The sequence below is a fragment of the Cynoglossus semilaevis genome, chromosome 20, assembly GCF_000523025.1.
Source record: "Cynoglossus semilaevis isolate Cse_v1.0 chromosome 20, Cse_v1.0, whole genome shotgun sequence".
NCBI lineage: Eukaryota > Metazoa > Chordata > Actinopteri > Pleuronectiformes > Cynoglossidae > Cynoglossus > Cynoglossus semilaevis.
This window is the reverse complement of record NC_024326.1, coordinates 10,907,861-10,919,603: the sequence shown is the minus strand read 5'-3', so window position 1 is coordinate 10,919,603 and position 11,743 is coordinate 10,907,861. Positions and strand designations below refer to the sequence as shown.

Here is an 11,743-nt window from a genome sequence, read left to right as displayed (position 1 = left end):
GTGTCATTTAACAACACAGTTGTTGAAGGAGTTACTGAGCTGTAAGAACTGCAGAGAACAGCTGTTGGATCGAAGTTTTCATTGTACGTTTAATGAGGCACACGGTGATGATGAAGAGTGTTATATCACGCACACCCACACGCAGGATGATAAACCAAGTGAGGATGTCATAAAAAAACAAATGTGACCGTGTGTGTTACTTTATATTCATATATCAGGACAGCTTCTCACTCAGGGATGTTATTCGGACGTCTGCAGCTTTTAAAGAAACCTTTTTTCACGTATCCTGCGACAGGAAGCCAAACATTACTGAAGTACACTTGACCCACCTACATTCTAAAGGGAAAGGCCTTATCTCAGATTTCTATATCTGGTGTTTAACCCCCCCTGACACCCTTTTCCTTTTTGGCAGCCAACTATACACAAAGTGTCTCACTTCATCGTCACGCTGTTGTCCCCACCCGACCGCGGTGACTGTGTATAATTTCCTCTCTTCGCTGTAGACAAACACACCGTTCGAGGAGTAAACTGAGCGCAGTACAAATGAGAAAACCTCTCTCACAGCAGGCAAACACCCCCAGCTGTTAGCGTAGGTCAGGGGCTGCGCCGACACCCGACCAGGAGGAGTCTGTTTTCTTTAGAGTCGTCTGTCATTCCTCTCTGCTGACTCACGCCCGTGGGAAGTGCATTTACTCCTTCTTGTAAAGTTTTGTGCTCACAATCAGAGAGCACCTGACGGGTGGTGCCGGCTAACCCCCGACCCACTCGAGTGATGTCACTGATAGAAACACACGCCCAACCAGGCTCCACTGTGATCATTACGGAGGTTTGTAGACCCAAAAAAAGATCTTCAGAGCTGAACACATAACTGTGTGTCTCCTACAAAAAGGTGAGGGGTTTAGAGCGGGGAGGGGAGGGGGGCACAATAAAACAGTTCGTTCTGAAGCATCGATGCTGTTTTGTAGGTCAGACCTGTGTAAACAGGATATGTAAAGACGGCTGTTGTGATAAATGATCTAATCTAATCTAAAAACAAATCTGATCTAATCTAATCTGCTTTCAGATAATTAGCAACAAACATGTCTGTTTTGACCCATATCAGTCAGGAACTCATGTTCACAGGCTTTCGCTTCATATTTCTGTCGTGCTCCAAATGTGAGTCACGGACTGACCTTCCCTCCAACCGTAGATGTTTTGATGATGTGGTGAGAACGTGCTGAGAACTGGACACTGCAGTGTAAGGTTAACCAGTGAGGTTAACAGACCAGCAAGTACAGTACAAACGGAGTTTTATGGCGCCCGCTTCAGACACAGCCTCAATTAGATGAAAGTCCTAGAACGCGACACACTGTTCCTACGATGTTCCACGGCCGAACTGGGCGTTTGTAACGCAGTTACTCTGAACTATTTGTAGACAGTTGTTTTTTTATTGATCAAAATTAAATATATTACTATGTTTGAAGAACACTACAGTTTTTTCAGATGATACAGATAAATAAAATATAAAAATATATAATAAGAATAGAAAAATTGTGGATTTGAATAGTTGTTTTAATAAGACTTGTAGGTTGATTTCACGAAATAAAAAACATTTACTATATATTTACTTTTATTGATGTTGTTACGATTCTGTTTACTACTGCAGGTGTAAGGGGGGAAAAAAGAAGAAATTCATCATGTAGTGCAGTATCATTATGGTGCAAACTGTCACTGAGATGTTATTGTACGGCTGAGACTGGTGCTCACAATTTCTCTAATGAAGTTCTTTATAGTCGTCGCTGCCTGGGAGCCAACAATAAACCGTCGGCTCATTATACCACAAAACAGAAGCACACAGACGGTTAAGCAGCTAATTCATTACCCATTACCCAAACAGAGGAGCAGGAAACATCCGTAAATCTCCTGGTCCTCATCTCCGAGTCACAACCAGGTGACATGTTTCTACTCTGGCAGCAGAACAAAAGCCAGCCGTCCGTCGTCGACCATCTCCGCTGTCGACGTGAGCGTCTGAAAATTTCCCCTCTCTGTTCCTGAGCTCCGCTCGGACGTGTTGGGATACATAACAAATCCAAGCTGTGGAAACAGAGCACACATGACACAGAGGTTATCCCAACACTGACCACACTGACACCGATTGTTTTCCTTCACCTGCATATTTTTATTTATTATAATATAAATTATTATAATTTTAGTTTTTACAAATATTTAAAAGCATTTATTTGTAAATCATGTGATATTTAATTTCAATTTCTGTCACGCTTCAAATACCATCTTTGTTTCATACAGATTTAATCACAGCAGAAAGCCTTCAGTTTGAGTTGGAGCCTGAAACCGTGACCTCTGTCTTCTTGCCCTAAATTAAACCTAACTTACGTCACGGCGTCTCCACGGCTGCCTGTGATCTGACCTCTGAATGACCTCCATTACATGTTGCCTGGGTTTGAATAAAAGATCTGGATTTTTTTTTTTTTTAATGCAACCTTCAGTGACATTTCCACACAGGTGACCTTTAGCTACCTTTCAATCACTGATAAAAAAAAAGAAAAGAAAGAGAAAATACAGTTTGAGAAATCTCTGCTACTAAAAAAGGCACCATTAACTTCTAATGACCTTTTAAGGGGAAATAAAGGGATGGCGTTCGTGCGAGTGAAGGTTTATTTTCTCTAAGGTATTTCCTGTGTAGTGAGAACAAAGCTCTTTACACCCAAAATATTTCCTTGGACTAAAATCTTTTGTATTTCCTTCTGTCCAGGTTCAACATGGGAGAAATCTATACGACAAATTGGGTTTGAGAGGTAAGAATTGTGTATGTAAATGTTTATAAAATTAGATATTTGACATTTAGCTAATGCCTTGTCGGATTTCTTTCTTGTCTAAAAATGCGTTCGTAATTTTTTTTATTTTTTTTATTGAAACGGTTCATTCCCCAGTTTTGGCGTTAGGTCAGAGCTTCACCTTCTCACAGTGAGGTTCAGACTTGGCTCAGGTCAGTGAGTTCTGGCTGATAAACCTAACAGTCAGCACTATCATTTCTCATAAATATCACAATAGCTCATTATATATTGAATTGTTAATGACAGCTCCAACGGTAATTTTTTTTCCTTTGAGGTCAGCAAACAGAGCGCCACAGAAATTGTTAAATCTTTTTGTCAATCTTTTTTCACCGTCTCCTCACGTGTCTCCTCGTTATTTCCTGAATATGAGAATGTCCAATAGCAGCCGTTTCACTGCTGTGCATCCACCTACTTATCCACAGTTTACATTGTCAAGTCCATCCAGCTGCACAGGCCGACGCTTTCAACTCAAACTTCCTGTTTTGAGGGGGAAAAAAGGCAAAACTACCGACAGATGCAAACTGTCTCCAGATGTCAAACTCTGGAGACAGTTGTCATAGAGATTCTTTCAGAGCATAAACTCATTAAATTTACTACCACTAAATATTTATACCATAGAAGACATGTTATGTTCCGTTCATTGACTACATGTCTTTGCATCCAGTGGAAGTGATGATACGAGGTCATTCTCTCACATGGTACACCCAGCAGCTGGCTCTGCCCTGCCTGCTTTCCATCTCTTTCACCCGTGTGAGGGTGGGCGGAGCCTGGAACAATAACACACATGGAAAGAGACGTCCTTGATTAGATTTAACCTGCCGAGGCCGACCTGTTTATCTGAGTGTGAATATTCCGCTGTGGGGATCAATACTTTCTTTTCAGGTCGTTACCTTTAATGCGGTCCATTCAGGGCCGCGCTGTGATTGGTTCTATTTATGGAGAGAAGGTGTTTTATGTCTCAACCCAAACGACGGCTCAGCCTTTCTTTTCAAACTATCAATACTTATAAACCATGCTGGGAGGAGGCGTGTTATTGTACGTTTATGATGGGTGAGCACTTTGTAAAAGGCGTCCTCAGTCCGTCAGGGGTCAGGGGTCAGGGCTAAATTAGGGTTCAGACGGTTCCCTGTGTGCCTCAGTATTGACAACACACCTTGTAAAAAAAAGAAAATGAATGTAAAAATAACATTAGACTTTTTTGTCATTCATTAACAAACATAGAAATGGCAATTATTTAAGTTTTTAAATTAAAAAAAATAGTTGTGAGTTGTGGTTGTATGACCAGCGGCACTTTCGATTAAAAATAATTTGGCTTTGCCCTAATTAATTTCCTTTCTCCATTATGTTCTGCAAAAAAAATGCAGACCTGAAAAAAGATCACTCTCATCCTGTACCATCAACATTTGTAAAAAATATTCGGCTGAAAATGTTTTGGTATTCATGTGTGTTTAAAGGGATAATCAATAATCAAAATACTAAAAATGATCAGATTTTATTTTTTTCTTTCAATCTTTGCAAAGAATTATTCATCCAATAACAAAAAAAATTCAGCTCAGTCATTGCAAGTTGAATGAGGACAGAACTTGGCCGTTCTGTCCATGTTGTTTGTCTCTTTTGTTAAATGGTAACAGGAGTGGAATATTGGGACAGAGAAAGGGAGAAGATGTGACAAATATTTATGGATGGATTCAAAGTGAAGACAGCCCAGTGTTTATGGACGCCGTCCAAGGGAACACGAGTCCCTGAATTTCTCAGAAAAATTCTTTGATGTGGAGATTGATCAGCCGTTGGCAGCCGTTGAACTCTTCCATCTGCACCATGAGCCTGACATGCGAGATGATATCGGGAGCCTTTTCTGTCAGCGTACATATCCTCAACTTTGTGTTTGTCCACAGCGTGATTGGTGCAGACGCAGGAAATGGCATCCGAGTGTTCATCCCTGACATCGGCATGTTTATGGTTGGCTTAGCCATTTGGCTGCTGTGTCGCAGTCTGGTCCAGAAGAGGCCGCCTGAGGACATGGCACAGTACAACGCCGACTTTGACGCAGAGGAACAAGTGGGTTTCATTTATGGCTACATGGAATCTTTGATTCCCTGTTTTTCTCTTTTTCCGGCCTCTGGTGACATTCCACCTGATCTGTAGTGTGTGTGTGTGTGTGTGTGTGTGTTTACTACTATGTTTTGAAGTTATTTGGTCATAGATATCACACTGGCACTGTTGAACTCTGTTGAACTGGTGACAGATTCACAGGTATTTCTTCAAAACTGAATATATATTGTAAACAATTAATTCCTTACAAAACATATATATTAATTGTAAATTAATAATAAATAAAATTACAACTCAGTGCATTTGTCCCCACACAATTTTAATTAAATGAGTCTGCAGTAAAATCAAGTAAAAACACATCATATGGTATTAAATTAATTTCTAACCTCACACACAGATACACACGTATGTTTAGTTTTCATCCGTCAAGCGTCCAGGTCGTCAACAAGGATGTTGTGCTGCTTCTCACATACATTTTACTTTGTTAACACAAACGAGCAGAGCAGGAGAGATGACTGTGAGTGTTAATGAATTGGAATCACACCCGCACCCCTCCACCCTCCACCCTCCACCCCCTGGTTCCCTGGCATGTCCTCCTCTCTCTCTTTATGACTCAATGTTAATTAAAGCCACATTCACTTTTACTTCCACTCGTCTAAATGTTGCGGCTGCTAATGCTGCCACAGATGGCTCCCCTCCCCATTACTGAGAAACACCACAAAATATATCTCCAGTCGTCCTGTGCTGCAGTCGGGTTTTATCTCTTGGAGCGAGCCTTATGAACTGAAACTGCCATTTGTTTTAACACGGGACCTTAACCACCTGCTACTGAGTCTCTCAGTTTGTTGCAGTTAATTGTCCAGATGTTATATTTGTTTCATTTATATTACAATACCATAAATAACAATCAACACAGTAACTGTATCCACAGAATGTTTGTTAACCTCACCTCAGTTTGATGATTGTGTTCAGCTCTGACAGACCAACACTGATTAATGTTTGTCACGTCCACAACTAAAGGAGGAAGAGGAGAAGCTTAGCCTGGACGACAACATCCTGCTGGAGGAGGACCTTGAAGCAGGGTACGAGGCCGGGGAGGATGAGGAGGATGAGGAGCTGATCGGAGAGGAAGGAGTTGAGGCGGAGGAGGAGGAAGAAGAGGAAGAGAAAGAAAGTGCCAAGATGAAGGTTCTCCGCATTGTGGCGGAGGTTGCTTCAAAGGGGAAGGAGATCATTGGGAATTTGATCACCACTGCAGGAAAGGTGGTGGTCACCATCTTGTTGGGCATGACAGGTGAGCTGCTGTGAATGAAGTGGTTGAATTGAAGAAAAGGTTTCAGCTGGGAAACACGGAGGACACGTCACCCTCTCAATGAACCCCAAAAATGAAGCCATGTTCATTAGATTTAGCCAATGAGTAAAGCTTTGAAACCTTCAGCTGTGTTTGAACTGCTCTGCCCAGTGGGTTGAAACACTTTAGGGTGTGTGTTGTTTAGAGTACACTACAGGTAAGAGGTAGACTGTTAAAGGCAGGAATGAATAATTAACTGTTATCCACAAAATATAAACCACTAAGAATATTTTTCTCCCTCATCCTCAGGTGTCATGCTGCCGTCAATGACCTCAGCTGTGTACTTCTTCATCTTCCTCTTCCTCTGCACCTGGTGGTCACTCTGTCGGACCTTTGACACGCTCATCTTCAGCTGCATGTGCGTCCTGATGGCCATCTACAGCGCTGGCCACCTCATTGTGCTCTACCTCTATCAGTTCCAGTTCTTCCAGGAGTCCATTCCACCGGGCGACAGTTACATCAGGTGTGTCTGCTGTTCTCCTCCAGAGTATTTCTGTGCATGTGTATGAAGCAACAACTTAGTAAGTAGTTCTCATAGAGGAGGATGGATTAGATTTAGGCCACAACACAGAGTCGGAGTTAAAGTCATCAGTGTAAATGAAGCAGAGCGATGCTCCTGCTCAAACCCACACTGATGCTCACTAATGTAGAAATACCGACACCACAGGATGATGGAGCACCGCAGTCACGGCTCCTTTCACTAAACAGTATCTGTGTAAACTCCAGAACGTTTGTTTAAACATTAATAAATATTTACTGTTGTTGCAAACAAGAAGGTGAAGGGACCGAGCAGCGCAGCTGCAGGCAGAGGTGTAACTCCTACTCTCAGAGCATCAATATCACAGGCAGCACTCTCTGCCTCTCCACCACGGCCCGTGTTGTTTTATTATGCATGGGAGAGGAGACAATCAGCTGCCTGTGGCTGCAGCGGTAAAACATTGTGGTCTGAGTGAAACCATAGCTTTGCATTTCTTGCCAACGTGTCGGTCACAGCTGTAATGAAAGCAGACTCCGTAGCGGGGACTTCGTCGGTCGTTGAACTGACAGCCAGGTCTGCAGTTTGTTTACTCGTATAAACCGGCAGCTGAGCTCCCACGTGTAATTAAAGTAAATTATTTTATAACCAAGCTGTCGATTTAGTTATCATTGGGAATAATTAGGTCCATAAATCAGTGAAATAAACAAGACGCACGATGAGAAGAACAAATGATACAGATTAATTCACCATTTATTTACTGTTGTTGTCTTTGAAGTTAATAGTTTTTACCAATCTACATATATAGATATATATTTATATATTTAAAGATCACTGGTGTGGTTAAAGTATGTCTAATATGTCTGTGAGACAGTAGACTCCAGTCCTGCGTGTTGACATTGACGTGGCCTTGCTGCAGAGCCTGTGTTGAGTGAGGCTGTTGACTAGCCTAACTTCCTCCCTGCTGTACAATGGAAATCCCCAGTCATGTGACTAGCTGCAAAAACAGATGTACCAAAGGTATGGTATGGTCGAGGGTCGGGTGGTGTGGGTCAGTCCTGCGCTTGGCTGGAAGAGAAGACTCTGGATGCTCATAAGTCTGTTGTTGTTGTCGCTGGATGATGTCGATGTGGTTCCTGTTGAGGACGTGACCTTTGTTCCCTCTCAGAGCCAGGCCTCAAATCCTGTCACTTCTATTGTACAAACGGCCGAAGTGAATCAACTTCTTCTTGAAGATTCTGATTGTGTTGCTTTTCCTTTTTTTCAGAGCATCAGTGGCATAACTTTACACTAGTCTGATTAAATCCATTTCCTTCTGGACTGTTCTAAAACATGGGCCTGGGGTCCCATGAGGCCCATTCTGCTGCATAATATTATTATGTAAAAATTGCCTGATGTAATGTTTAAGAAGACTTTTAAATCACAGTGGAGATGCAGTAAAATATTTTTTAATGTTTTATTTTTGGCAATGACTCGTGACCAAAATTATAAATTCACTTATTGCAGATGGGTTAAATTGACATCCAGTAAATTCTATTTATCATATACAAAATTTCAAATTATATTACTGTTACTGTTCATTGAAAAATCTCAGTATAATTCTTCATTCTAAAATGCTGCGCTGGTATAAAGTGTTATTACAGGAAAAGTACACAGCAGCGTACAGTCAACATGAGTTGATATCAAAGGTAAAGAATGAATTTGCAATTAGCAGTGACAATAAACAGTGGCATAGCAACCAGTGTGTTTAATTCTTAGGATATGAACTTATTTATGATATGTAATAAAACCTAATGTTAACCTCTGAGAGTAATAGGAAATCTCTCTATAAAAATAAAAAAATCACTACACAAATTCATGTCCAGCTGGCATTTGACATTTATGATGTAGTTCTTATGACTTTTTTTAAATTATTTTTTTAAGTATATTTGTATTGTATTTATTGAAATACGTTGAAACACGTTTACATCACCTCTGTTATGTTGGCTTCATTTCAGGAAATAATAATTAGTTTCCAAGATTAAGGTCCAGGGCTGAGTGATGATGAGTGATGACTGGAGCGGCACACTTACCCTAATGAGAGCTCATCTACTGATGGAGAAGTTGGGTCCAGTTCACAAAAGATTTCAGCTGAAAAGTCTGGTCAGATCACAGACATATTGAGGCTCGATTCACTTAACCCAATGAGAGCAGCTGGAACTATTGATCAAAGTAGATCATTTTAATTTACACAATTAAAAAAATAACAATAGGGAAGAATAGACTTACAGTAGCTTTAGTCACACATGGGAGTTAATGTATATGTGTAGCTCCCTTTGACCCCTGTAGGAGGTGCTGTTGAAAGAGTTAGGATGCTCTTAATTTGGATACAAATGGCATATATAACTATAAAAAATAGAAATAAGACAAAGAATAAAATCAACCTCGTTTGTCAGAATGACCTCTTCATTCCTGAAGCCGTTGTTCCAGTGCAGCACTGTTGGACTCATCATCATTTCCCCACGTGTGTGTTTTTCTGTCACTGCAGTGTGTTTGGCATCTCCCCCATTGTTCAGAGCAACTGCTCCTACACCTGGATGCTCATAGTTCACCCGGACAGAAAGTGGTACCACTTTGTGAATCCCATCATGCTCCTGCTCCTCTACTACACCCTGGCTACGCTCATCCGCCTGTGGCTGCAGGAGCCCATCGAACAGCTGATGGTGAGGAAAATATGCTGCAAAAAAGACAAAGTCACGATAAGAAATACTGCCTTTTTCCCTAAAATCAATAGCACAGCAGGTCAGCATAGTCGTAAGGCATCATACGCAGTGGACCGTGCACTTTTATAGTCGTGTCTTTCTGCAGCATTGTGCACTTTTTTCATTAATGACTGACACAGTAGAAGGTAATTGTGATTTAAAACAGCCGAGATAAAAATGAAAAACAACCAGCTGTGGTCTTTAAATGGTCCATGGTCCGCGTTGGTGACCCTGCAATTTCACAACTGTAATCAGAACAGAAGGAAATGTTAAAAGTAATTGGAACAACAACAGGCAGTAAGACAGATGTGTTTAATTGTGTGTTTTATAATATCATTTCCTAGGAGAGTGAATCATTTTTACTGTCTCTCCCCGAGTTGGAAATTTAAAGAGCAGGAATAAAAACATATTTACATTTCATAACCAGCTTGTATTTAAACTCTTTTGAGTTAAGTTTGGTTAGTGACGGGTCAGGGAGGTTTGTTGTACTCTTGATATATAGTTCAGGAAAAAAAAATGTATTAATGGACTTGTCATGTCAATGCCTAAAGTCCTGCCTGTTTCACCTTCAATTCAGAATTATAGATTAGCATTTTCATAGAGGATCCACACTAGGATCAATTTGATGTTTACGTGTCCTATTGATCTGTCTCTAGGAGTGTGTGTGTGTGTGTGTGTGTGCAGGTGTGTGAGAGAGATTTCTTTTCGTTATTTTGCTCCTGCAGAGACTGACACTAAAACAGCCTGGTGACGTCACTCAGCTGCAGACATTAAGTGTAAATGATGTCACAGAGAATCCGTCTTTAAGGAGATAAAATTACATCAAACACAAACAAAGCAATGGATTTCACTGACAAATTTGTCAAATGTAAATTTTTAAGGAAATTTACGTTTGGAAGGTTGAAATTGTCTTCAAATAATATAATCTTCATATTTATTTAAAACATGACATTTGTCTTTTATTTTCATAAAATAAAAGACAAAAGAGTGAGAAATGCAGCTCTGATTTGAACAACTCTTTTCTTATTTTGTGGGTTTAATCTTTTAACTGTTTCACTGGCCTGAAATACAGGAAAAAAACAACACTAATTCTAAGAATTAGCTCATTCATGACAAACATTTTAATTGGAACGTAGATAACACAGCAGTACCAGTTCATTCTGCTCCTCAGATAGAGCTCTCGTTTGTACGACGAGCTTCTCCGTTTCAAGCTGTCGACTATTGATCCTCCGTCTTCAGTTACACACCGTTTAAAGTGTCTGTCTTTGTTTTTTCAGGATGACAAGGACAGTGACGTGTGTGAGGAGGAGGATCTGGTCGGAAACAGAATAAGTTACTCTGCCAACAGGAAGAGGCAGCGGTGGTGGGAATCACGCCAGCGCACTGATGAGAAAAACGTACGTGGGGGTCAAAACACACGTCCCTGATTGAGAGCAGATCGCCGCACAGGTTTTGAAGTAATAATGCCCTGTAGTCATCACTCAACGAAACCTGTGTCCCTTCAAACGGTGCCACACTGTTCAGGAAGTGAGCGCATTGTTGAAGAGGATGAAGGATTTCCCAAAAGACTTTGAACATATCCTGAAGATCTATTCTGACTTTTGTTACCTCAACCTCTCTTTTTCAAAACAAACATAAATTAATTTCCTGCTCGTATTCCGGCCTGTAACTGAAGTTGCTTTCAGACAGTGTGATTCAGTTGAACAAAATAACTAAAACGGCCTGGAAAAAACGCTCTCATATCTTAATACACAGCAGGAACAACGGGGGGGAAAACACACAGTCTTTGTTGAACTCTGATCTGAATGCTTTTGCTGTTTTCTCTTTCTTATTGGACCTGGAAGGTTCAGCTGTAACTGCACATGTACACACTGACCTTGTTGCCACATTAGGGTGGGCAGTCTCTCTCCCTCTCTCTCTCTCTCTCTCTCTGCTGGCCAACTCTCGAGGTTTAAAAGCTTTTAGGCCCGTGCAGACACAGATGAGCAATGGGCTCGATTTACTATAGTGCTGCTGCTGTTTTGTTCCTGCTTATCAGCGTTTGTAAAGAACAAGGAGGCTTTTGACTTTAGCCGCACATCGATAACGCACCTTGTCTTTGTATGCTCTTTTCTCCTCCCAGCTCCTCTCCACCCAGGATGGCATCAGTACTACTGAGGTGGGAGCTGCTCTGGATGTATCTTAAATTCCTAAATCTCTGCATCTCACGCTTGTTTACCCTTTAACCCCTGCTGCAGAAACAAGAACTCTCTATATATACCTGGAATATATATATATATATATATATATA

At 41.0% G+C, this 11,743-nt stretch overlaps 1 protein-coding gene across 7 annotated transcripts in view; it reads left to right on the top strand.

Annotated features, from left to right (window-relative positions):
* The window catches only part of piezo2b (piezo-type mechanosensitive ion channel component 2b), a 52,648-nt gene that overhangs the window by 11,348 nt on the left and 29,557 nt on the right, over window positions 1-11,743 (top strand). For 6 of the 7 annotated variants that reach the window (XM_008334654.3, XM_008334655.3, XM_017042336.2 and 3 more), the window contains exons 4-10: window positions 2,753-2,795; window positions 4,730-4,892; window positions 5,907-6,180; window positions 6,487-6,700; window positions 9,240-9,414; window positions 10,731-10,850; window positions 11,576-11,611. In XM_008334654.3, the coding sequence (XP_008332876.2) occupies window positions 2,753-2,795; window positions 4,730-4,892; window positions 5,907-6,180; window positions 6,487-6,700; window positions 9,240-9,414; window positions 10,731-10,850; window positions 11,576-11,611 (1,025 nt within the window). The remainder of the gene's footprint in view (window positions 1-2,752; window positions 2,796-4,729; window positions 4,893-5,906; window positions 6,181-6,486; window positions 6,701-9,239; window positions 9,415-10,730; window positions 10,851-11,575; window positions 11,612-11,743) is intronic. The other variant, XM_017042333.2, reaches the window with a different exon arrangement.